This window comes from Monodelphis domestica, chromosome 3 (genome assembly GCF_027887165.1).
Source record: "Monodelphis domestica isolate mMonDom1 chromosome 3, mMonDom1.pri, whole genome shotgun sequence".
Taxonomy (NCBI): domain Eukaryota; kingdom Metazoa; phylum Chordata; class Mammalia; order Didelphimorphia; family Didelphidae; genus Monodelphis; species Monodelphis domestica.
Window position 1 is genome coordinate 85,726,024 of NC_077229.1, and position 26,768 is coordinate 85,752,791.

The 26,768-nt window shown below is 44.3% G+C and overlaps 1 protein-coding gene across 1 annotated transcript in view; it reads right to left on the reverse strand.

The window, feature by feature from the left end:
- The window catches only part of YJEFN3 (YjeF N-terminal domain containing 3), a 38,220-nt gene extending 23,604 nt beyond the window's left edge, over window positions 1–14,616 (reverse strand). Inside the window, exon 1 of the mRNA XM_007489206.2 lies at window positions 11,847–14,616. Coding sequence (XP_007489268.1) covers window positions 11,847–11,902 — 56 coding nt within the window. The 5' untranslated portion in view covers window positions 11,903–14,616. The remainder of the gene's footprint in view (window positions 1–11,846) is intronic.
- Window positions 14,617–26,768: the final 12,152 nt, after the last annotated feature.

Below are 26,768 nucleotides of genomic sequence, written 5' to 3' on the forward strand. Positions count from 1 at the left end.
GTTAAACATTTATTCTTTGGACAAGATACACATTCCTTTATTTTTTTTAAACCTTTACCTTCCGTCTTGGTATATAACACAATACAATACTGTGTATTGGTTTCAAGGCTGAAGAGAGTTAAGGGCTAAGCAATGGAGGTTAAGTGACTTGCCCAGGGTCACACAGCTAGGAAGAGTCTGAAGTCATATTTGAACCCCATCTCTAGGTCTAGCTCTCAATCCACAAAGCTACCCAGCTGCCCCCTTTATTCTTGAAAGGTCAGAGAAGCTGGGAGTTAGAAGAACCCAAGGAAGACTCCACTGATGGAAGCAAGTAGACAAGAACTTATTAAGAGCAAACTAGGTGGCTCAGTGGACTGAGAACTGGGCCTAGAGCCAGGAGGTCTTGGATTCAAATCTAGTCTCAGATACCTCCTAGCTATGTGTCTCTGGGCAAAAATTCCCATTGCCTAACCTTCTGCTTTGAAACAAGTACACAGTATTGACTCTAAGACAAAAAGTAAGGTATGATAAAAAAAAAAAAAAGCCAGCTTTGTGCCAGGCAGTGAGGACACACATACAACTCCCTATTCTGAAGGAACTTGCATCTAACAAGGAAGACAAAGACACATATGAGTATATATACAAGAAAAAAATAATGGCTCACATTGATATCACGCTTTAAGTTTTGCAGAGCATTTATCATTTGATTCCTGTAAAATAGGCAAAAAAACAAATTCTTGTAATTCCAGATGAGAAAACTGAGGCAGAGAGAGGTTAAGTGATTCACCCAACTAGTAAGTATCTGAGGTAGGATTTGAACTCAGGCGTTCCCAACTACAAATACAGCATTCTATCCACTTCTCTGCCTAGTTGCCATTACAAATAAGGTCATTGGGAAGGGAAGGCATAAGAAGTCTGGGAGAATCCAGAAAGGCTTCACATGGAAGGTGGTGCTTGAGCTGAGTTCTAAAAGAAGAGAGGAATTCTATGAGGAATGAATGTATTCCAGGCATGGAAGATGGTTCGGTGCAAATGCATGATGGCAAATGATGGAATGTACTGTGCGAGGAACAGAGAGAAGGCCAGCTTATAGATTAAAAGAACATCGGATAGAAAACCTGTCTGGGAAGATGGCGGCTGGTTGGTTGTTGTCCTTTGTACTGAAAAAGAACCAACGTGAGATCCCCGGGCGATATCTTCGGACTCAGCCGTAAATTGGATTTAAGAGGGGCAGCTGCACAAAGCCAGTGACCTCACTCTCTCCTCCAGAGTCATCCAAGTCCCGTGGCAAGACAAAAGTCAACACGACTGGCAGTGGCTTGGGGTGCAGTGGGCGACCTTGGCTCCCTCAGTATCTAACCAAGCTCTGAGTGCTCTACGGCACCTGCTTCTGCTACCTTCGTGGCCATCAGAACAAATTGCTCTCATCTGCCCCTTCCATTGAGAGAAGTCTTCAGGTGTCTGGGATAGACACCTCTTAACTCACCCAAGGATTCAGGTCCCTGGGTTACCCTCAACCTGCCAAGATGGTTTACCGGGGCATGGCCGAGAGGCGTACTATAGCTCCTTGGAGCCCTGGGGAAGGCTGGGGGGCAGATGGACCCCAAAGGTGGATGGACAGCCCTGAAAAGAGCCCTGCACAAGCCCTCACACCAGAGGTACTAAACACCTTTTCTGGAAAGATAAAGAACTAGCAAAGGCAGGGTTCTGTTCTGGGCTTGAATCTCGCTTAATAAGGAAGAGATCATTCCTGGGCAAAAAAAAAAAAAAAGGAGTGGTTCAGGGGGACCTTGGGAGGGAGCAACTATGTGCTCCTCAAGTTTGAGACTGAGGACAATGGGAATGAATGCCAGGCACAGTCTGACGAGCATGCTTGAATTTCGAGAGAAGGGTTTTCAAAGAATTCGGGGAAAGGGTGGCTAGCCTACCAAGGCTCCAAGAAGCTGCGGCATGCACGGCATGCACCGTGGCCACACTCCACTAAGCCATCTGGGCAGGAGGACCTACATTTCAGGAAGTGAGACCAAGAGAGGTGGGAAACGCCTCAAGGATGAATTTCCGAAGCCTCAGAAGAAGAGATGAAATGGAGTATGAGGTCTGTGTGGTTTGGGGAGAGGGGCTGGGTGAGCCTGTGAGTGTGGGTATGGATGTGCAGGGTGAGAGGGATACTGGAAAGTGGGGGGAGCAGAGACTTGGAACAAGTAGGGTTGGACCATAGTATGAGTGAAGTCAAATGATGAGAAATAACTCTAAGGGGGGCAGCTGGGTGGCTCAGTGATTGAGAGTCAGGCCTAGAGATGGGAGGTCCTGGGTTTAAATCTGGCCTCAGACACTGCCTAGCTGTGTGACCCTGGGCAAGTCACTTAACCCCCATTGCCTAGCCCTTACCACTCTTCTGCCTTCAATACACAGTATTGACTCCAAGACGGAAGGTCAGAGAGATCTAAGGTTGAAGCCAGCTTGGGAAAGATTGTAAATGCCTGATAATACTTTAGTTACTGTGCTACAAGAAAATGACAAGCATGAACTGAAGTAAGCAGAACCAGAAAAACAATAAGCACAATGACTACAATAAATAATTAGGGAGCAGCTGGGTGGCTCAGTGGATTGAGAGTCAGGCCTAGAGATGGGAGGTCCTAGGTTCAAACCTGGTCTCAGACAGTTCCCAGCTGTGTGACCCTGGGCAAGTCACTTGGCCCCCATTGACCAGCCCTTACCATTCTTCTGCCATAGAACCAATACACAGTATTGATTCTAAGACAGAAGATAAGAGTTTTAAAAAATAAAAATAAATAAATAATTGGGAAGAATGACTACCACAAATCAATCAAAACTTAATGTTGTGAACATAGAAATAGGTTCTCATCAAGGGCACATGTAAAACCCAGCAGAATTGTGTGTCAGCTACGGGAAGGGGGAGGGGGGAGGGAAGGGAGGGAAAGAATATGATTCTTGTAACCAAGGAATAATGTTCTAAATTGACTAAATAAAAATTTTTCCCAAGAAAAGGAAAAAGAAAAGAAATAAAGGGTGATACTATAAACAAACAAAAAAAAACTTAATGTTGTGAAAGTATAGAGTAAGTTTGATCCTAAAGATGAGACATGAAGAGATACCTGAGGTCCAGAGTTCAAATCTGACCTCAGACACTTCCCAGCTATGTGACCCTGGGTAAGTCACTTAACCCCCATTGCCTAGTCCTAACTACTCTTCTGCCTCATAACCAAGATTCTAAGATGAAAGGTAAGGGTTTAAAAAAAAGAAAAGAGAAAATACCTGTTCTGCTCCTCTGCAGAGGCTGAGGAACAAAGTGAAGGAGAAAGTTTACAAGTAGAAAACACTGCATGTAATGCCAGATTTTCTCAATGTGTCCATTGATTTTTCTGGTGGGGGGGGGGGAGTTCTGTCCTTACGCTTAAATAAAATTATTTTTAATAAGGTGTAGTCCTCTAGGATGGAGAGGGGAAGAGAAGAAAGAGACGAAGGAATGTGGAAGACAATCTTGTCGATGGGAAAACAACATACAACATTGAAAAGAAGTGGAAAGGAAGGGAGAAATGGAAAATACCATGCAGCCAGAAGAAACAAAACTTGACAAATGACAGGACATAGAGAGTGAGTACAGAGGAAGATTCCCGGTCAAGGAATCTGAGTGGGCACATTGTGGTGCCCCTGATGGAGCACCTTCCAGTTGGTGATTCCAGAGGCCAGGGTGCCCCTCTCTGGAGATGAGCCACTCAGCTTTCAAACTTAGAACTGAAGTTCATCTGTCCGGATAGGTGAAATAACTTATTATATCATGTTGTCCCTAGACCATGGGAGCAACTCAATCGATCAATCCAATCATCCCTTCCAATCTGTCACCAGGAAACCTGGACAAACTCTTGCAATCTGTCCGTCACTCTTACTCACCTACTGCCCCCTCATTTTCCACTTCTTGCTCTCAAGAGTCATCAGATCACTGCTAGAAGAAAAGTTGGGTAATCGAGTGCCTTGGAGCTCTTGCCATCATCCCTGTGAATTCCTAGACCAAAATTCCCTTTCCTGGACACCTCTTATGCACCATCTTCCCCCTATTAGAACGTAAGCTGCCTGAAGACAGTGAGGGCCATCTCGCCTCTGTATTTTGTATCCCCAGAACATAGCACCGATTCTGACATATCTGGGGATTCATAAATGTTTTATTCATCTATTCAATTCAAAATAATGAATACTCAATTAGAAGAAGAATGGGTCCAAAGGAAGGAAATGATTTTTTAACATTCAATACAAGTTTGTGAAGCTAACAGGACATCCGAGTACAAATGTCCAATGGTGAGAAGTTGTAGTCACAGGTTTAAGATTACTAAAAATTATCCCAAAGGGGCAGCTCAGTTGATTGAGAATCGAGCCCAGAAATGGGGAGGTCTTGGGTGCAAATTTGACCTCAGACATTTCTAGCTGTGTGACCCTGGGCAAGGCATTTAAACTCCCATTGACTAGCCCTTTCTGTTCTGCCTTGGAACCAATAATACATTATTGATTCTAAGACAGAAGGCAAGAGATTAAAAAAAAAAATTATCCCAAAACTGCTTCCAGAAATAGTGGGTTCTCCTTCCCAGGTGGTCTTCCAGGAGAGATGGAAACATTTCTTATTAGAAATATGGAAAGGGATTTCTTGTTTAGGTATAGGTTGGACCAGATGGCCTCTGAGCTCCCTTCCAACTCTGAGAGTCTGTAAAGGAATCTGAGGATGGAGACTAAGGCTGGAGGCCCTGGATGGGTGATAGGCTCATGGAATAACTGCTGATTCCTGAACAGGCTAGGGGAAGGGGTGGGCAGTCACAGTGGGAAGAAGGGGGAAAGAGCAGCACGTTCTCCCCCCCCTGCTAATGGTAGGTTAGAGTCTTTTCATCAGTCAGCACCCCTTGTTCTCCAGAGTCTGAAAGGGGTCATTTATACATTGTTCATTTCCCGCCTGGCTAATTAAGGGGATTGGTAGCAGCTGTGTGGCATTGGCTGGGCCCCAAAGACCAGCCAGTTCCTGGGCTTATCTTGTGCCCATCCTGCTCAGGACAATGAAAACTCCATTCATCAGTAATTATAAACCAGCCTCCCAGTTCTGTCCCAACTCAATGTGTGATCATGGGCAAGTCACCTCCCTTGTTTGAGCCTCAGTTTTCCCATCTGCAAAATCTGTAGCAAGGCTCATGAATTTGTTTTGTTGTTGTTAATATTTCAATAACTGTATTTCAATGTAATTGGTTTTCTTTTAACAGCATGTTATTTTATTTTATGCATTAAAAGCCATAATTCTAATAAGAAAGCTGATAGGTAGCCTGGAGTCAGGAGGACTTGGGTTCAAATGCAGATTCAGACACTTCCCAGCTATTTGACTGGTGGGGGGGAGCAAGTCACTGAACCCCAATTGCCTAGCCCTGATCACTCTACTGCCTCAGAACTGATTCTAAGTATCAATTCAGAGATTGAAGGTAAGAGCTGAAAAAAAAAAAACAGACAGACAAGAAAGGGGAGAAGGAGCAGCTAGGTGGTTCAGTGGAGATAAGTCCTGGGTTCAAATTTGAACTCATATTTCCTGGCTTATCCTTGATTCTAAGGTGGGAGGTAAGGGTTTTAAAACAAACAAAAAAACAGATGAAGTCCACAGAATTCACTAGACTGCCAAAGGTATCCAGGACCCAAAAATGGCCAAGAACCCCCTGCTCTAAGGGTTCTGATAACAGCTCTAACATTGTACCACCTAAGAGTCTTATCTGTAAAATGAAGGATTTGGATCATTCCCTTCCCTCTCTAAAATGCTATGATTACACCTTAGCTTTTCTTCCCACCGTAAGTTGTGACATTGGAAGCTCTGACAGTGAAGTTCAGTAGCTCTTACACTTAGACTTAGGTGCTAAAGGTCAATGGAGGAGAAGAGGGGAAAATGGGAAGCGCTGGCATCCCACAGGGTCTAGCTCCCAGGCCTGGGACCATTGGGAAGAGAAGCAAAAGGAGCCAAAGCTCATGTTTGCTGACCACGTCTTTCCATTTCCCCAGCTGGGTGGGAAGGGGCTCTCAGGATTCAGCCAAGAGACCAGCATAGGGTAGGGGGGAAAGAGGGAGGAGGAATGGAAGTGAAGAGAACGGGCAGTGAGAACAGGTCCTTTTTCTCTATAGTGGATGGAATTTCCACTGAGAAATGGCTCAAAGAGATGTATATGTTTCTAGAAGAATTACACAAGGATCCAACCTTTCCCTTTCCTTGACCCTCACCCAAGAAAGACCCTTGGAACTGGAATAGAGGCTGTGAGGAAAAGCTCTTTCTTCGGTAGTCCTGTATCTCGAATCTCTCTTTCTGAGGTTAGGAGGCGATGATGTCTGGGGCAGAGAGGGCTCCCCACCTAACAGCTAAGAGCTTTAGGCTGCTGAGGGTCAGGAGAGAGCAATAATCATGGCTAATAGCTCTAAGGTACCATCTACAATGCTTTACATTTGCACAGTGATTCTTCAACCACTAGCTTTCATTGGATCTTCCCAACAGCTCTAAAGGGGAGACAAAGCAAGGATGATCTGCCCATTTTACAAAGGAGGGATACTGAGGCCTTGCCAGGGGAAGTGATTTGTCCACATTCACACTGCTAGTAAATTCAGTGCCCTTCTTAATGTCTCCTGTCAACAGGCTTATAGCTATTGAGAGTAAGAGAGGAAGGGAGAATCAATTTTTTTCTGCTTCGTTCCAGAGGAAAGAAAGGGGTAGGCAGGGATGGACCAAAAGGCATTATAAGGAGGTGAATTTTAGCTAAAAAGGAAGAAATTACTGCTCCAAAATGGACCTGTTAAGAGGAGAGGCTGGAGCCAGGGTGAACAATCAGATGGCTATTACATTCATCCGAAGACTGAATGAGAATGCATGAGCTGAGCAGAGGGGGCAGATGCGAGGAACGTTTCAGAGGTGGAATCAACAAGATTTAGCAGATGATTGGATGTGAGGGGGTGAAGATGAAGGAACATTTTAGGATGACTCTGAGATTCTGAGCCTGGGTGATGGGGAGGAAGGTGATGTCATCTGAAACAGGGAATTGGGGAGGAGGAGGGGCAGATTTGAGGGGGGATGTCAAATTCAATTTAGGGCATGTTGAGGAATCATGAATGCTGGATTTAGAGCTGGAGGAACTGAGTTTGAATCTCAGCAGTTCCACTTATAGCCCCTATTCAATTGTCATTCATCTTCCTTGAATATAAAATTAGGAAGTTGGACTAGCTGACCTCTAAGGTTGATTTCAGTTCTAAATCTATGACCCAGCCAGGCCCAGAGATGGGAGGTCTTGGGTTCAAATTTGACCTCAGACACTTCCTAGCTGTGTGTCCCTGGGCAAATCACTTAACCCCCATTGCCTAGCCCTTACCACTCTTCTGCCTTGGAACCAATACCCAGTATTGATTCTAAGATGGAGGGTGAGAGTTTTATAAAAAAAAATAACAATCAATCAATAAATAAATCTATGATCCAAAGCAAATCAAATGTGAGGTGGTGCTTTCAAGAGGGGCCCAGCAGGCAACTGGAAATCCAAGATAGAAACTTTTAAAAAATCAGCCATCTACACAGTAAGGAGCAGGTAAGTAGAGTCATGGGAATGGTTGAGATTGCCAAGGAAGAGAAGATTACTGACCCTTGTGGGACATCCGAAGGCAGAATAGAGATAAAGAAAGGAGAAAATGAAGGTAGGAGGAGAACCAGTGGTCATGGGCAAAGTTCCAACCCCATTCTTGGTGGGTTTCTTTAGAAGGAAGCCAACTTCAGCAGGTGCAGCAAGAAATATCACCTTTCCAAGATGGTGCCACTTAATCATCCCACCTATTCCAGCCTTCCTCTGAATTTAGGCTGGAAGAATTAGAAGGGGGGAGTAGGAAGATGAAAATTGAGGGAGCTGAAAGCAATTGTTTGCTCCTGCTTCCCTTCCCCTCCCCTCACTTTGTTCCCAAAAGTTCCACTCTCCCTGGGGGAACAAAAGGAAGGGAGGAGCAGGCCGACAGGAGACTGTGCCATCTCTCCAGCTCTTCCCCCAGCCAATTTGGGAATCATTTCCCTGCTTAAGTGGTAATTAAAGCACTCACAGGGAACCATGAAGTGGAATGGGGGAAGGGAGATGGCTGATGGCTCTCAGAAAGTGCTGGCCTGAGAGTCAGTAACTAGCATTTATTAAGCACCTACTATGTGCCAAGCACTGTGTTAAGTGCTGAAAAAAGGCCAAAAAAAAAACTGTACCTGACTTCCAAGAGCGCACATGCTCTTTCTCAACATACAAACAACTGTGAGTATCCCAGGTATCTAGGGGGTAAACTAGAGTAATCTTGAAGAGAAGGCATTGGCAGAGAGAGCATTCAAGGACAGGGAAACACTTCCTGCAGAATCTTGGGAGCTTAGTTAAGACTCAAAGGCAGCCAGGGAAGCCAGGAGCCAAAATCCAACATTCCAGGTATGGAGAGGCACACAGTCCAGGGTCAGGCTACCTCAATTCCTGTTCCTGCTGACTCCCTGGGTGAACCTGAAGGAACTGCTTCCCCTTCCCTACCAGATTCCTAACCACCTCAACCCTGACCATCTCCATCCCTCCACCCCAAAGTAAATAACCCCCCATCTGCAGCCTAGCATGGATCCTGATGATGGTCTCTTTGTTTCCTTATCTGTGACTTTGGAACCCACAACTCCAGCTCTCCTGTCGTTAGAGAGCAAAGATTGAGTTTTAGGGGTGGCAAAGGGGCTTGAGCTGGAGGACCTGTGGAGAGGAAGGTGGGATTCCACGTGGGGACTGTGGGGGAGGCAGAGTTGGGAGCTCCTGGGGAGCAGAAGACAATGAAGCCTCCTGGCACACGTCACCAGTCCTAGAAATAACTCCAGGTGGGGGCTGTTAATCAACCTACGCTGGGGAAAGGGAGGCTGGAAGTGAGGGTGGGGAGGGGGCTGGGAATTCCACTCCTGACTCTGCTTCCCCCAGAGAAGGAATCAATCCCAATAAAAAGTCCCTTCTGTTGTGTATAGTCCTCAACCCCTGCCTGAACCCCACTCCACCCTGACAATCCCACAAAAACAGAAGAAGCATTGAACAGAAGAACCAAGTTCAAATCTTGCCTCCAGTGCTTATTACTGTGTGGCCTTGGCAAATCATTGAACTTTTCCATAGGCCTCAGTTTCCTTATTTATAAAATATAAAATAAGAAAGCTGGAATAGATGGTCTTTGAGGTCCTTTTTGACCTAAAGTTATGAGCCTCTGATCTCTTCAAAATACATGATAGAAAGGTAAGTCAGATGACCAGGGGATTTCAGAAGGCCAGGATCACCCACCTCCACTATTGAGGCCATCTCTCCAAGCCCCTGTCTTAGTGTTGAGGCCAGGTCTATTAGGTCCTCTTATGTTTATCAAACCTCAAACCCTACATCTCCACCCCACCCCCTCCCCCCAGGTAGTTAGGTGGCAGCTCAGAAAGACCCAAAGTTCAAATCCTTCCTCAGATACTTGACTGTGTGTACCTTGGCAAATTATTTACTCTCTCTCAGTCTCAATTTCCCTATCTGTAAAATGGACATAAGGAGAGCAGCACCTGCCTTATAAGGTTTTGGTGGAATCAAATAAAATAATATATAAAGAGCCTTTGCAAACTTGAAAATTCTATATGTTGTTACTATGATTATCATCATCATTATTAATTATTCTTATTCCTGAAAGCTGAGCAGCCCAGTGTGTAGAAGGGCTCCTTTCCTCCAAAGGGCTCCCCAGCCTTCTGTAGATGAAGAAAGCAGGTTTCAGGGCCACACTCCAGAACTGCTCTCACTTCTGTAACACTAAGTTTATAATGCAGGATCCTTACAATAGCTATGTGATGCAGGAAGTGGAGAGAATTCTACTCCTTTAACAAATGAGGTAACGAAGCCTCAGCTAATGTAGTCTCAAGAGGAACAAGACCTGATCTCAGGCCTGTTCACTCGAAGTTTACTCCTCTTTCCCATTATACAACCTTCCAGAGTGCTCCAGAGAGAAGGGAGCAAGGATCCAAATGGGCATCAGTACTGCGGGCACATGGGTTGTGGATCATAGACTTCAGGACCTCCCCACCAGGACAGCTCCCCACCCACCAAAGGTGCCCAGAGGGAAAGAATCTGGCCAAGAAGTCCTCTAAGAATACTCATCTGCCATTCCCTGCCTTTCCCCCATCCCTGGGGCTTTGTCCTTGATTCCTTCTCAAAACAGCATTTCTGTAGCTTATAGGATCATGAAATGTTAAAACAGGAAGGGGCTAGATTAATCCTCTCATTGTACAGGGCAGGAAACTGAGTCCTAGAGAGAGAAAGCAGTAACTGGCTAAAGTTGAATTGCTTGACTATAATTTTCCCGTATACCAATCAGCAAACTTAAGAGCTCTTTACCAGGCACTATGTCCCCAGAAGGGGAACCCAAAGAAAAAGTATATATTACCTGAAGGGAAGGTAAAAAGAAGCAGAAAATTCGAGTCCAGATTCTCTGGTACTGTGTGCCTGGGAGGCTTCTTGTTGGGGAAGGGAGAAGAGGGAAAAGAAAGGTGCCTCACTGAAAGCTGATGATCAAGCAATCCCAAATTCCCTCTCTGGTTCATCGAAGGAAAGAGCAGCTCAAAGAACTTCTCTGCCTTTGTCAGTGGCCTGGGAGGATGTGCAGGAAGCTGGGGCAGGGTCCCTTCCCCACTCTTAAAGCCTGGTTTCTAGGATTCAGCCTCTGCTAGGCTAGATGACCTCCACTGACTGCAAGACCTCTCTGAATGTCTCGGGCTGAGTGGGAATAAGGCTTGGGAGAGTAGCCAGCAACCCTACTGGGGAGACTAACTGCCCCCTGGGAGAAACTGTAACCTAGGAAGGCCCAAGTCTGGCTCCCAATACCACCCACCCCAACAGACCCCAGGGGTGAAGTGGAGGCCTGGGGAGATCAGGAAGTTGTCAGGGATGGGCTCTCTCCCTCCCCTACTAGGAAACACCAGGGGGCTGGGACCTGGGAGAAGGGAGCCTTCGCTGGGGGAAGAGGGGCATGCTTACAGGAGACAGCAGCAATAGCAGTTTCCCGGGAAACGGGTGAGAATGCTGGGAAGGAGGGAGCTGAGGGAAAGGAGGAGGAGGGACCCCCGAGTCACAACAGACCGAAAAGCCCTGTGTGGAAGGGTAAGGGGGAGGTGGGGCTCCAGCAAAGAACAGGATCCCCTCTGGGGAAAGGTGGGGGCTAGTAAGTGGGCAGAAGAGCAGCTGAACGCGGAAACTAGGACAGTCACTGGGGTACAATTATGAAAGGGGGAGAATCTGATGCCCCCACAGTGGCCAGACCCGAGCAATGTGAGAGAGCCCCGGCACAGAGCCCCATCAGAGGATGGAACCAGTCACTCTCCTAACTCTCCTCGAGGGAAACTGTCAGAATGAGCAGCCCCCACCCCCTCGTGTCAGCTTAGGGGCAGAGGCTGAGAACGACAAGGGGGCTCTCTCTCTCCCTCCCTTTATTCCCCAATCCCCCCTAATTCCCATCTAGCCTTGTGCAAAGGTGCTCCTGAGGAGAACCGAAGAGGCACTGGGCCCCCCAGGGAGACCGCTTTTTTTCTTGGGCACCAGGAGTTCAGTTGTCCCCACGTTCCCCAAAGGATGGCCGAGGTCCATAGACCCTCCGCCCCTCCCCGAGAAGGCTCTGTCTGATCGCTGCCACCCTCCCTCACCGCAGCCCGGGCACTGGAAGCCCCTTTAACCCTTCCAGGGTAGGAGCTGGAGAAGTTTCCCCAGCGTTCAAGGCCCAGAAGATGCCGCGTCCAGCCAGGGCTGGGCACTGACACCTATGCCTGCCCCCCGCCCCTATTCCCTTCCGTGGGCACCACTCACCTGAGGAACCTTGGAGGCTCTGGCTGCCGCCCCTCGGGGGCTGCGGGTCCGCTCATGCTGAGGGGTCTGGAGGACAGGGTGCGCTCCGCCTGGGCCGCCGAAGCAGTGTGCGCGGCCCCGCAGCCGCCGCCGCCTCCTTTTATGCTCCTTCCCACACCCCCTCCCTCTCTCTCGCATTCTCGGGGCGCGGGCAACTGCGCCCCCCGCGGCGCGGTACTCAGGCCCCGACGGGGCGGGCGGCCCAGCCAGTCAGGAGGCAGCCGCTGCTTCGGGGAGCCCGGCCATTGGATGGAGAGGAAGGCGAGGAACCTCTGCTCCAATAGTCAAGCCAGAAGCCCTTTAACCCTTTCGCGGCGCTGGCGGTAGCAGCCTTGTGAATGGGAGATGCTTTCACTAGGCTGGGGCTGCTGGGCCGGGTTCCGTGGGAACCCGGAGCTCCCGACGCGAGCAGTGTGGATGAGGCTCAGTCAGCTCCAGAGGAAGCAAGGAAGGGCCCTAGAGTCCGCCCTCCCAGGTAGGCCTGCTCCGCCCCCTCCCCCAATCCTCCGCCCCTCGAAAAACTGCTGGCCTCCAATCCCATCATTCCGGGCATCTGAAGCGGTCACAGTGCCCAGGTCAATTTGGCTTCCACGACCACCAGTTTTCCGCCTAGTGCACCAGGAACCCCGGGGGACTTATCAAGAGAGGGCGAATCCAGTCTGCAGCCTAGGACCATCCCTGGGGTACCCCACTTCTCCCACTCCCGCCCAGTCCTTTTGCAGAGCCTCACCCACCCTGCCTGGGCCCTTCACAACTCTCCTGAAAAAACTCTTCCCTGGATGGAGCTGGCTTTTAGCAGCTTGGGGCTACAGGGCTGAGCTGGGCAGGGCTCTCTTCTCTGGTCAGGTCCCTGGCAAGTCAGAAATGTCCAGTGACAACAGCTTATTCCTGGAGCTTTTAGGGTACAGAGCATTCCCCGAAAATTACTCGAGGAGGATAATTGTTTCCTTCTACACAACTAAAGCTTGGAGAGTCCAGGAGACTTGCCCAAGTTCTGTGGGAGAACCCAGAACTCAGCTCTGGCTTGGAATTGAAAGAAAAAGTGTTTATTAAACAAATACTGAGCAAAGATGGTATCTGCCCTCATGGGGCTTACATTTTACTAGGGAAGACAACAGGCAAAGGGAGAGGGTGCCAGTGATGGGCACTCTGACCCTGGTGGTTACGATGGGGAGTCCGGAGTGCTGCCCTGGGCAGCAAGGAGCTGGCAAGGTAGTCAAAATGTTACAGGAGTAAGAAGAGAAGCATGGCTGCTGAGGCCTTATAAAATAGTGGGCCAATCACCGGTGAGGCAAGCAGGACCCAACCTGAGCCTCTGAGTCATCCTCTCACCTCACCATTATTCCCATGTCCAGGATCGCTGGTCCCTTCCAAAGCTGGCAGCACTGACAGCCTGCCCCACACCACAGGGTCCTGGAAGGCATCTGGGACTTTCTAGCCAGTGGCTGTTCTGTGCTTGAGGCTCAGCTCCTAGGAGCGCTCAGCAAGGGCAAATATCACATTTCTCCCTTCTCTTCCCAGCACAGGCTGAACTCAGGGGCTGGGGACAAAGGTGAACCCATGCTGGGTTACAAAATGAAAAGACTTCAGGACTGGGCCTGGAGGTGATGCTAGCTGTGGGAACCCGAGCAAGTCACCCCATCCTAGAGCCATTCTGGGCCTATTTCCTTATCTACAAAATAGGAACAATAATCTTACTTATTTCACAGGGATGTTGTAAGAAAAGTGCTTTGGCAAAATTTAAGGGGCCATGTAAATAGGAATTATTTTATCTTTACCATGTCTTAAAGTTTATGAGTACTTTACCCACAACCCTATGGGGTATGGACTGATTTATAACCCACATTTTACAGATAATCATTTCAGACTTTTAGGGAGCATTTTGTAGCTTTACAAAGTGCTCTACAGTATTTCATTTGGTCTTCAAAGAAAACCTGTGAGATAAATACTCTCCATGTACAAGAGTAGATCCTAAACTCAGAGATTACACAGCCAACACAGTGATTAGTAAATTGGTGAAAGGTAGCAATGAAATTACCCATTTCCCAATTTAAACCTAGCTTCAGGGCTGAACAGGCCTTGTGAGGTCTTTTAGTCCAACCTTTTCTTGTTTTAGAGATGAGGACACTGAGGCCCAAAGAGGTCACGTGACATGCCCAAGGTCACAAGCAGAATTCAAACCCAGATCTTTCTGATTCCAAGTTGCTTTCCATCTAACTCAACCTTAACTTAAAGTAGGGGCCCTCTCTTCAAAGCAGACCTACCAGGCTCTCCTCCATTCATCTTCAGATAACAGGGAGCTCTTTCCACTTTGGAACATTGCTTGTAGGAAGATGTTTAACGATACCTCTTGGTCCAAGTTCTGTCCACTAGGGCCAACCAAACAAACCTATCCTTTTTCCACAATAAACCTTTCAGGCTTTAAAAATGTCTGCATTGAGTGAAAGGAGCAGAACCAGGAGAACATTGTACAGAGACTGATACACTGTGGTTCAATCGAACGTAATGGACTTCTCCATTAATGGCTTTACAATGTCCCTGAACAATCTGCAGGGATCTAAAAAATACTATCCACAAGCAGAGGATAAACTGTGGGAGTAAAAACACCGATGAAAAGCAACTGCTTGACTACAGAGGTTGAGGGGACATGATCGAGGAGAGAAGCTAAATGAGCACCCTAATGCAAATGCCAACAACAAGGAAATGGGTTCAGAGCAAGGATACATGTGATACCCAGTGAAATTGCGCGTTGGCTAGGGGAGGGTGGGGGGGGTAGGAAAAGAAAATGATCTGTTTCCAATGAATAATGTATGAAAATGACCAAATAAAATAATGTTTAAAAAAAATTTTTTTTAAGAGCTTACCCTGGGTCACACCACTAGAAAGTATCTGAGGCTGAATTTAAACTCAGGTCTTTCTGCCTCCAACCCTGGTGCCCTATATCCATTATGCCATCTAGTTGTCCTCACCAAGGACAGAAGGTATGGATTATAGACTGTGGCATTTAGATAGAGATGATAATTAAATTCATGAAAGCTGATGAGATCACTAAATGTGTAGAGACAATAGAAATAACCCAAGATAGAGACTTGGAATATACCCACAATGAAGGGACACGATATGGAACATAATCAATCAACAAAGGAGACTGAAAGTGTGCAGAGAAGTAGGAGAAGAACCAAAAGAAAGAAATGCCAGGAAAACCCAGAAAAGAGACTATTAAGGAATCGAGGTAGTAGGATTAAGGATTTCTCCAGCTGTAGCCTCAGCAGAATGAGGACTTTATATGTTGGGGGGGGCATCAGATGGTTGTGGTAGCACATGTTAGTGGGAGCAGAGGCTTGTGTTGGTGGAACAAAAAATAAGAATGGAGTAAGTGAAATAAAAGTCTTTTGCTATTAAAAAAAATGTCTGCATTACCCACTGAGATCAACAGCAGTCATGGCAATAAGAAAGACAGGAGACCTCATGACCACTAGTGTTTCATTGCTAGATAACCAAGAGAAATATGAATGGGGCAAATGTGGAAAATGTCAGTTAACAGGGTTAGGGAGCTACGGCCAGAGCCTGGTGGATAAGTGCAAGAAACACCAGGGAAGGTAGGTCTCAGCAACAAGTACAAAAGGGAAGGAGCAACTAGGTGCTCAGAGGACAGAATGCCAGGCCCGGAGACAGGAAGTCCTGGGTTCCAGTCTGGCCTCAGATGTCTCCTAGCTGTGTGACCCTAGGCATGTCAACCCTAGACCTTACTGCTCTTCTGCTTTGGAACTGATACTCAGTATCAATTCTAAGACGAAAGGTAAGGATTTTGTTTTGTTTATTAAGTTCTAAGAGGTCTGGAGTGTAGGGGCCAACTCTGGCAGCAGGATGAAGGAAGACTGAAGGTCAAGCAAGCATGGCACCAGGGCAAGGAACCAAGACAGGGCACAGGGAGGACATGACATGAGGGAAAGGCCCCATTCCTATGTTATCTAGCCATGAAGCACCAGGGTCCTGATGTCCCCACAACAGAAGATGGCCATCTTTCTCACTGCTGTGAAATACAACATAACAAGCAGCTTTACCCAGCTTTGAGGTAGGCAATACAAAAGCCTGGCTCCTACAAGAAGCTACCAGTTCAGAAAAGGGACAAGAACCAAGTTGATAAGTTTTGGGGTCAGATATTCCCAGAGCTTGGGAGGAGACAGTAGTCAAATATGGAGGTGGAATTTCCAGAGGAAATTCAGGGAGCCAGTCACTGTGGAAGAGGATGAAAGTCTAACAGGATGGTATGTCCCAGGGGCTTCGGGTAAGAACAGCCACTTCGGGCAGTCTGAAAGGGAGCAACATCAAGGCTGGCCTCCTGAGTACAAGATCTCAGAGGAGCCTTTAAGAGATTAGCTGGGCCTGACCAGTGCTCATCCGTTTTACAGAGGAGTCAAATAAACACCAGAGATGTGAAGTGATTGCCCGAGTCTCAAGTCATAGCAGCAGAGTTGAGCCTGAAACTAGCCTTTCTGAGCTGAAAGGCACAAGATCGGCTACCCCTAATCCTAATTTTCCACCAGAAAACTGAGGCCCAGAGAGAAATGACTACTCAACATCACACATTCAGTTAGTATCAGACCTGGAATGAGAACCAAAGTCTTCTGACTCCCAAGTTCAGCATCTTTTTCACTATACCAGTGACATCATAGCATTAATCACAGCATCTCAAGAATTAGAAGGAAACCTCTCTCTCCTCCCTTTCTCAGTCACACACCTCAAAAATGCCCTTTCCATTCACTGCATCCAACTTCTCCCACAACCCCTTGCAAGATGGCTTCAGACCTTATCACTAAACTGAAACTGTTCTCTCCAGTCACCCATCACCTCTGAATTGCCAGTGAATGGTCTTTTCTCAGTCCTAATCCTTCTTAATCTATCTGCTACACGTGACTCTACCATTCTCCCAGATGTTCTCTACTCTGACCACTCTTTCTTCTAGTCCCTATTGCCTATTCACCATCTACATACCACAGGTTCTGTGGGTATTTCCCAAGATTTTCTAGGCCCTCTTATTCTGCTAAACTCTCTCTTGATAACATTTTGGGCTCCCATGGATTTAACTATCATCTCTATACAGATGACTGCCAAATTTATTTATCAAGCCCTGGTTTCTTCCACGTGTCAGTCCCACATCACCAATTTTCCTCTATTGGACATTTCAAACTAAATAGATTGAAGGTATTTTAAACTCAACACATCTAAAACTGAACTCATTTTCCTCTTGCTAATTTTCCTGTTTCTGTCAAAGGCACCACCATCTTCCCAGTTTTCCCAGCTTTGTAACCAATACCCAACACCGGAACAAAAGAGATTCACACTACCCTTGCTCCAGACACTATATATACAAGTGCAAATATCTTATCAGATGAGTATTTCTAGCAGATGTCATTCATACTCCATTTGTAGTCTACTAAGATGCCAGGCTCTTTTTCCATGTGAATAATTGTGCTATATCTTCCTTCATTTTGGACTGAACTTGTAAAGTTTGCTTTTTTGAACCCAAGTAGGACTTCACATTCCTCTCTACTAAATTTTATCTTATTAGATGTAGCCCAACATTTTAGACTATCAAGATCTTCTGAGTCCTAACATATTAGCTATCTTTCCTAGTATTTATAAATTTGCTAAACATTCCCTCTATGGCTTCATTCAATCATCCAGGAGTGGAAAAAAAGGACAAAGAAAAAAGAAGCAAGGACAGATTGCTGAGGCATTTAATTTTTTTTTTAATCTTTACCTTCTGTCTTAGAATCAATATTGTGAAATGGCTCCAAGACAATGGGGCTAGGCAATGGGTATTAAAAAACTGGCCCAGGGTCAGATAGCATTGATGAGGCATTTAATTCTAAAGTCCTCCCTCCAAGTTGACATCAACCCCTTAATGACTACACTGTGTCTGGTCATTAAACCAATTCCAAATCTACTATTATCTAATACATATCTCTCATCCACAAGAATACCTTTGATTTTGTCAAATACTTTGCCAAAATCCAGAGACTAGGGGCAGAACCAAGAAAATGGAGTAGGAAGAAGCAGTATAGAGAACTCCCCTCCACAAATTCCTCCATAAAAATCGAGAAAATGCACCAGACTAAATCCTGATGGCAAAATTAAAAAAAAAAAAAGTTACAATGAGTCATTTGACCAGTTTAAGTCAGCAAAGAGATAAACAGGGAAGTCTGTGAACACTGGGCACAGGGTCCAGCCAAAATACACCAGCACCCAGAGACTGTGCACCAAAGTGAGATGGAAGGTTCAGACCAGAAGGCAATAATTAAACTTTATCCTGAAACCGACCACTCTGGGAACACTAGAAGTTTGTAGGTCTCCAGCCCATCGCTAAGACCCTGAAATAACACAATACTCAGTACCCCAACAAGAATGTCCAGATTTTCCTCCACTAATTTCAAAGAATCCAACCCGAAGATCAAGTCCAGGAAGTATACTGAAAGAATGGACAAATAACCAAACAAAAAAAAATCCCATCATAGTTACTGGGGTGACAGAAAAGCTCAAGACAGAAACCCAGAAGAATGACTCTATAATGTCTAAAAACAAAGCCTTAAAGAAAAACATAGCTTGGGTAACAGCTCAACTAGAATAGCTGGAATAAATGAAACAAGAGCTCTAAAAAAGAGTTTAAAATATTTTTATAAATGAAATAAGAGCACTTGTGGAAACAATTAGAAAATGTTAGTGAAGGAAAAAACTCACTGAAAATTAAAATGAACCAAAGAGAACTAATGGCTTTAAGAAACAAGAAATATTAAAACAAAGTCAAAAGTGAAAAAAATAGAAGAAAATGTTAAGATATCACATAGCAAAAACAACACACCTGGAAAACAGAATAAGGAGGAGGGGAAAATTAAGAATCATCGGACTCTTAGAACATCATGACCAGACCTCAGCAAGACAGTATATGACAAACCCAAAGACCCCAGCTTCTGGAACAAAAACCCACTATTTGACAAAAACTGCTGGGAAAACTGGAAGAACGTGTGGGAGAGATTAGGTTTGGATCAACACCTCACACCCTACACCAAGATAAACTCAGAATGGGTGAATGACTTGAACATAAAGAAGGAAACTATAAGTATATTAGGCAAACACAGAATAGTATACATGTCAGACCTATGGGAAGGGAAAGACTTTAAAACCAAGCAAGCCATAGAAAGAGTCACAAAATGTAAAATAAATAATTTTGATTACATCAAATTAAAAAGTTTTTGTACAAACAAAACCAATGTAACCAAAATGAGAAGGGAAGCAACAAATTGGGAAACAATTTTCATAACAAAAACCTCTGACAAAGGTCTAATTACTCAAATTTATAAAGAGCTAAGTCAATTGTATAAAAAATCAAGCCATTCTCCAATTGATAAATGGGCAAGGGACATGAACAGGCAGTTTTCAGCCAAAGAAATCAAAACTATTAATAAGCACATGAAAAAGTGCTATAAATCTCTGATAATCAGAGAGATGCAAATTGTAACAGTTAAAATTTAGGGGAGACTGAGGCAGGTAGAAATTAGTTTCTCTCTGCAAGGAGTATTATATTTTTTAGAGGTTTATTAGAGATTAAGGATTAAAGAAAATACAGGATAAGAAACATGTGCCTAGGCCAGAGGCCTAGACAAAATAACCTCACATCATGGAAAAGAGGCCTCTGCTCCAAAACGGAAGTCAAAAAGAGAGTCAAAAGCCTCTGCCATCAGGTTAAATCCCTTTTCGATCTCAGCCCACCTGAGAATTCCTGTGAGATTACAAAGCATTTTGGGGAAGTGGAGCTGGGGATTGTGGGTTCGAGTCCCTTCGTGGTCACCATAAAATATTACATTTAAAAGAGTGAGAGCCATAAACTGTGGCATTTAAAAGAAGTGGATGTCATAAACTGTAATAATTAAAATGGTTGAGGTCTTAAACTGTAGTGAGTTAAAATGGTGGAAGATATAAATTGTGATAGATATAAGAGAGGGTGAGTAAATTGTGACCACAGAAAATATGTTTCACTACAGTGTCTTGGTTTTTAAATCAAATATAAGGTGGTCACCAAGGAAATATTCCCAATTATGAATATACCCAATTCAACTGGGTTTTATGGAGACTTTAATTAATACAAATGTGGAATTAAAGAAAAGAGAGAAAGAGAGAAAAAGGAAATAAGTATGAAGGGCCTTTGGCCAACATGGCCTAGACCTGAGTCTTAAGAGAGAGAGAATCAGTCAGTCTTTTATCACTCACCAAAAGATTTGTCCAAGTAAGGGACTGAGAGGGACAGAATCTCCCCAGAGGGAGTTCCAGCCAGAGTCAACCTCCCTTGAGAGACCTCCTTAGAGAATTCCTCCAAGAGCTCCTCTCAAGCGATCTCCAAAAGAATCTCCTTCCAAAAGCCTCCTAAAGCCTCCTAAAGCATCATCTCAAGAGCTTTCTCAAGCAATCCTCATAAGAGATTTCTCCAAAAGGAATTGTCTTTCAAGAGATTCTGCGTTTTCTTATATAGGGGGGTTTCTCCTATGTCACCTCCCCTAAGATCTTCCATCTACCAATCACTGTAGACGTTTTCCAAAGGACAACCCATTCTAAAAACACAGCTAGGTCGACTAATCCTTTTAGGAAAAAACCTCTAAGTAAGTCTGAACCAGAGAAAACACAGCTGAGTCGACTAATCCCCTCAAGAGAAAACCTCTGAATAAGTTTTCACCTCTTTGCTCCTGGCAAGTTTACAAGTTGCCCGACCTTTATAGGTACCTAGCATCCCATTGTATCAATTCTAAAAACAGGCATGACTCAAAGAACTCCTTGTCTCATTATAAGTATGGGTCTAAGTACTTTCACTGTTTAGCAAGGAGTTTTCTCCCCTAAAGCAGTCTTAAGTACCGGTGGAGTAGAGGTCCTCCCATTTCTGATCCTGGCCAGTTCTCACAGTCAAAATGGGGAATGTTCCCAGTAGGGAATTATTCCAATTGAGAATTCCCCAATGGGGAAATTTTTAACATTCACAAGTCTGAGAAATTTCAAGATTTACAAAATCAAAACAACTCTGAGGTATCACCTCACACCCAGCAGACTGGCTAACATGACAACAAAGGAAAGTAATGAATGCTGGAGGAGATGTGACAAAGTTGGGACATTAATTCATTACTGGTGGAGTTGTGAATTGATCCAACCATTCTGGAGGGCAATTTGGAACTATGCCCAAAGGGTGCTAAAAGACTGTCTGCCCTTTGACCTAGCCATAGCACTGCTGGGTCTGTACCCCAAAGAGATAATAAGGAAAAAGACTTGTACAAGAATATTCATAGCTGCGCTCTTTGTGGTGGCCAAAAATTGGAAAAATGAGGGGATGCCCTTCAATTGGGGAATGGCTGAACAAATTGTGGTATCTGTTGGTGATGGAATACTATTGTGCTAAAAGGAATAATAAAGTGGAGGAATTCCATGGAGACTGGAACAACCTCTAGGAAGTGATGCAGAGCGAAAGGAGCAGACCAGGAAAACATTGTTCACAGAGACTGATATACTGTGGTACAAGAGAACGTAATGGACTTCTCCATTAGTGTCAATGCAATGTCCCTGAACAATCTGCAGGGACCTAGGATAAAAAACACCATCCACAAGCAGAGGAAAAATTGTGGGAGTAAAAACACCACGGAAAAGCAACTGCTGGACTATAGGGGTTAAGGGGACATGACTGAGGAGAGACTCTAAATGAACACTCTGATGCAAAAACCAACAACATGGAAATGGGTTCGAATCAAGGACACATGTGATACCCAATGGAATCGCTCATCGGCTATGTGAGGGGTGGTGGGAGGGGGGGAGGAAAAGAAAATGATCTTTGTTTCCAAGGAATAATGTTTGAAAATGAACAAATAAAATAATGTTTAAAAGTAAAAAAAAAAGATCAATAAGATCATGACCAAAAAAAAAAGCCTAGGATGTATATTGCAACTGCCCTGATCTCTTATAATCAGAGGGCAAAGTGGAAATAGAAAAAACAGAAAATGTTCTTAAATAAATGCAACCTCTCAGAAATGTCATAGCCAAAATCCAGAGCTTCCAGATCAAAGAAAAAATATAGCAAGCAACCAGAAAGCAAGAATTCAAATACAGAAGAGCTACACTCAGAATCAGAGAAGATTTAGCAGCCATCACTACGGAGAGGGGAAAAGTAAGAATACAATTATTACAGGAGGCAAAGGAATATAGTCTTATGGCCAAAAATAGTTTACTCAGAAAAAAAGAGTATAAGCCTTTAAGGGAAAAAATGAATCTGTAATTTAAAAAAGCACTTCTAAGCAATCCTTATAAAGACCAGAGCTGCACACAAACTTTGAACTTCAATCAGTAAGAGAAACACAAAAAGGTAAACATGGATGAATAATAATAGACATCTAAACAAGGATAAACTGCTTACATCACAAAATGGGAAGTTGATATAACTGTCTCTTCTGAACCCATCACCACCATCAGAAATGAGAAAGTCCAAATACACAAGGTCTGAGAAATTTTCTGTTATACCTTAATGATCTTAAGAATGTAAAGAGAAGGGAAAAGAAATATAACTCAAAGGAAGGGAAAATGAGGTTAGGGAAAATTACCTCACATAATCAGGGTGCACAAGTAGCTATCTAGACAAAAGGGAGTTTGGGAAAGATATTAGCAGCTGACATTTGAATCTCTCAACTGAACTGGCCAAAAAAAGGAATATAGACACATACACAGAGCTGGGTTCAAAAATACATTTCACTCAACAAGGAAAAAAGGAAGCAAAAGGGGAAAAGGAAGGAAAGGTGGAATTAGAGGAAGGGAGGGAATAATCCTAAGCAAAAACAGACTAAAGATTTACAAAAATATTTATAGATTTTGGGAGTGGCAAAGAATAAGAATTTAAGGGGACATCCACAAATTGGGAAATGGTTGAACAAGTTAAAGGTTATAAATGTGATGGAATATTACTGTGCCCAACTCTTATCTTTATAAGGATCAGCCATGATTCGAGGTCTAATGAAATATGTGGCCCACCTCTTGATAGAAGCAAAAGATTCAGAATGAAGAATGAGACAAAATTTTTTGGACACAGCCAGTGTGGAAATTTGTTTCAATTGATTATACATGTTTATGATGGGTTTTCTTATGTTCTCGAGGAGGTAGGGAGGGGGCAGGAAGTAGAAGGCATATTCCGGCTGATTAATTAAATTAATTAAAAAATACATTGTTGTTGTTTTTAAAGTTTCAAGAACTTTGATCAATATAATGCCCATACTTGATTCTAGAGGGCTTATAATGAAATGTATCGTCTACCTCCCAATAACGGTTTTAGGGTATAGAATTTCACATGTGTATTTCTGTATGTAGTCAATGAGGAAATTTTTTTCTTTCCCTCTTTTTAATGGGGTTAGAGGTAGAAGAGAAAGTAAATTTCTATTAAATTTTTTTAAAACACTTTTAAAATAAAGAGGTGGGGAGAGCTACAGATGTGGAATGTTGTATGCATTTTCAAATGAGGTCACTGTATTGTTAGTTGTATTTAATTGTCTGTCATGTGGAAAAGAAATGAAGAGAGAGAGGACTTATAAGCCAAGTCATGCAAGAAACAAAGCTGGGGACCTGATCTGCAAAATCAAGGTGAAGATTCCAAATGGAATGTTCCCAGGAGGAGGCAGTTGAAGCTGGTCAGGGGAGAGGATTGATTGTCTCTCTCTCTCTAGGGGTGACTGACCAAGAAAGGAGACTTTGGCTCTCTGGAGTTTTTTCTGACCAAGGGAGGCAAGCGTGGATGTAGGGGGAAGAAGCTGAACTGATCTTGTTAGCTTTTGTCCCAGGCTGAAGGACCCTTGAGGGGGGTTTCTGAAATTTGGCTGAGAGACCTTGGTGGCTTTGTGGAGAAGAAAGAAGAATAACAGCTGTCCTCCATCTCTCTGACTGTCCTTGAGTCAAAGCTGTGACTGGACTGACTTCCCAAACCCTCAAATTCTCCTTATAGTTTAGGGGAACCCTCATCCCTCTCACCTCAGTTCTCTATCCTGTTGTTTCCCAATAAACCTGAGAAAGAAAACAAGAGTATTTTATAGTCTACTCAGGGGGGGAGGGAGGAAGCCAAAAAGCTTCAAGAAGTGGATGGTTAAGGGAGGGAGGGAGGGAGGAAGAGGGTAGGAAATAGATTGATCCATTAGCCTTCAAATAGAGATCAGTAGGCAAACCTCAGTGCATTCCCCTGTGGCAGCATCTCTCAAGCAACATTTCTCATCTACCTCCATTGTAACTAGGCAGCCCTCAAGTGTCCCCTACCAGCAGCTCTCTAGTCACAAGCCAGAGTACTCAGTTACAGCAACAAGAAAGTGTCACACAGATTACATTTCTATTACAGTTAGAAGAGACCTCTTACAGTGTGGGGGTGATCTGAAAATGTTTTGAAATGTAAAAACAAAGCATATCAATACAACTTTAAAAATGAAAACACACACACAAAAAAAATCTAAGGATCTTTGGTATCCAGCACTCCCCTAATATGCCAAGTGGTAATCTTGTCAGAAAAGGAAATGAGCTTATTCTGGCATGACCTTTTCTTGACAAAGCCATGTTAGTGTCTACCAATAATGTCTTCCTTTCTGCTCACAAACCATTTCTTTAATACATTCTAGATGTTGCCAAGAATTGATGCTAAACCCACTGGCCTATAATTTGTTGGCTCCGCCTTCTTCCCTTTTTTCCTTTGGAAAACTAGGACATTTGCCCATTTCCAGGCCTGCAGCACCTTCCTTTTGTTTGTTCTCCATGATCTTTCAAAGATCCCCTGACACATCCACCAGTTGCTTAGGCACTCTGGGGAGAGCTAGTCTAAGCCTGATGACTCACACTCAAGTGAAGGCAGCTAATTGCCCTCTTACCATTTCCTCACTAATTTAATTTTCAATTCTGCTAATCACCTATTTTCAATAAATGTTTTCCTTCTGTCTTAGGGTCAAGTCTAAAACAGAAGAGTGGCAAGGGCTAGGCAAATGGGGTTAAATGACTAACTCTGGGTCACATAGCTAGGAAGTGTCTGAGGCAAGATTTGTACCTAGGTCATCCCAACTCCAGGCTTGGTGTTCCACCTACTCTGCTATGTAGCTGCCCTGACTGTTAACCATCTTTGCTCTAACCAGAGATCCTTCTCACTGGCTGGAGAAAACAGCAAGGCTAGGGATCAGTAGTTCTGTCTGCTCTCTACAGTATCTATCATTTCCTGATCCATCAACACATTAGCTAATTCTGAGATTTACTGCTACAGATGATATTCTTAACAGAACTACTACATACTTTACAAGACAGATCCTCATCAAGCTATTCCTGACTCTTCCCCTCCAAAATTACTCTTTCCACACCCACTGAGGGGCCTCTTTTTTATGGGCTCCCATCCCCATATGGAAAGTAGGGCCATCTAAAGAAGTAGTCCCTGCTGGTAGCTGTTGGGAACCCAGGTAGGTACACTGCATTACATATAGCAGATACTTAAACATCTCATTTTCATTCAACTTCATTAGGGGGCAGCTGGGTGGCTCAGTGGATTGAGAACCAGGCCCAGAGACAGGAGATCCTGAATTCAAATCTGGCCTCAGATACTTTCTAAGCTATGTGACCCTGAGCAAGTCACTTAACCTCCATTGCCTAACCCTAACCACTCTTCTGCCTTAGAACCAATACACAGTATTGATTCTAAGATGGAAGGTAAGGGTTTAAAAAAAATTTTTTTTTAATAATAATAATTCAATCTCATTTACCTTCTACATATCCTTTTTAAATCCAAGTTGATGAGTTAATTCCCTGTGGATCTTCATCAGTCTCTAAACAGTTCTATCTTTAAAACTTCCTCAAACTTCTTTCTTAAGAGCTTCCCACTCTTGGGCTAATTACAGAAAAATCATAGGGCATCAAATGCTACTACCTCTTTTCTCTGACGTCTTAGAAATCAGATCTTCCCCCCAGGTCAAAGGGTATGTCCAATTATTCCTCCCCAAGGTTCCACTCATTTCTAGGTCAGAAGCTGGTTCTTTCTTGGTCAGAATTAAGCTCACTCTTAAGCATTCCTTGGTGCAACTACATATACCAGGCTTTCTTTAATAGAGGGCACCCTGCACTACTCACCTCCAGGACTTGCCCTAGTATAAACCTCTCAATTAGAGGAAAAGATTGCACCTCCTTGGGAAAGGGAATTATTTTAGACTTTTCTTGGCAGAAAACTGGACTATTCAAAGCCCCAGATCCCACCCAAGACTGGCACACATAGCTTTCTAAGAACAGCCTTGCTAGGTACTAGCTTCCTCTAAGCCTTCTGCCAGTTGGAAGATTAATAGATGTTACTGCTATAGGAAAACAAATTTGAATTGTGGGACTGACTGAATTTGGCATCAAAAAACCTAAAGCCCAGTTCTGGGCTCTGCCACTAACTCACCAAGTGGCCTTTGGTAAGTCATCTCCCTTCCCTGAACTTGTCCATTCCACTGTAAAACAAAGAGGTATAGCTGAGCTTATTACTAAAGTGCCCTTCCAGCCCTGACTAGGACTTTCATGACCCAAACCACTTGCAGACAGGAGGATAGCCTTCAAAGTGATGCAAGCAAAGCCAACAAGCAGGCTTAGGGGTCCAGGCTTACTCCAGAGCTAGTCCATCCTCCTCTCTCTCACCCAAGCATCATGACAGAAATGTCCATTTCACACTTTCCACTATCCAGGGCACCAGCAACTACTTCAGAAAGTACTAGAGTGTCTAGATCCAGAGCAACCATATGACCGGCAGAAAAGAAACTCTCAGTCCTTCCTCCCCCAACCAGAGACAAGAAGGTGGCAGTTCTGAAGGGAGGTCACATAACCCAA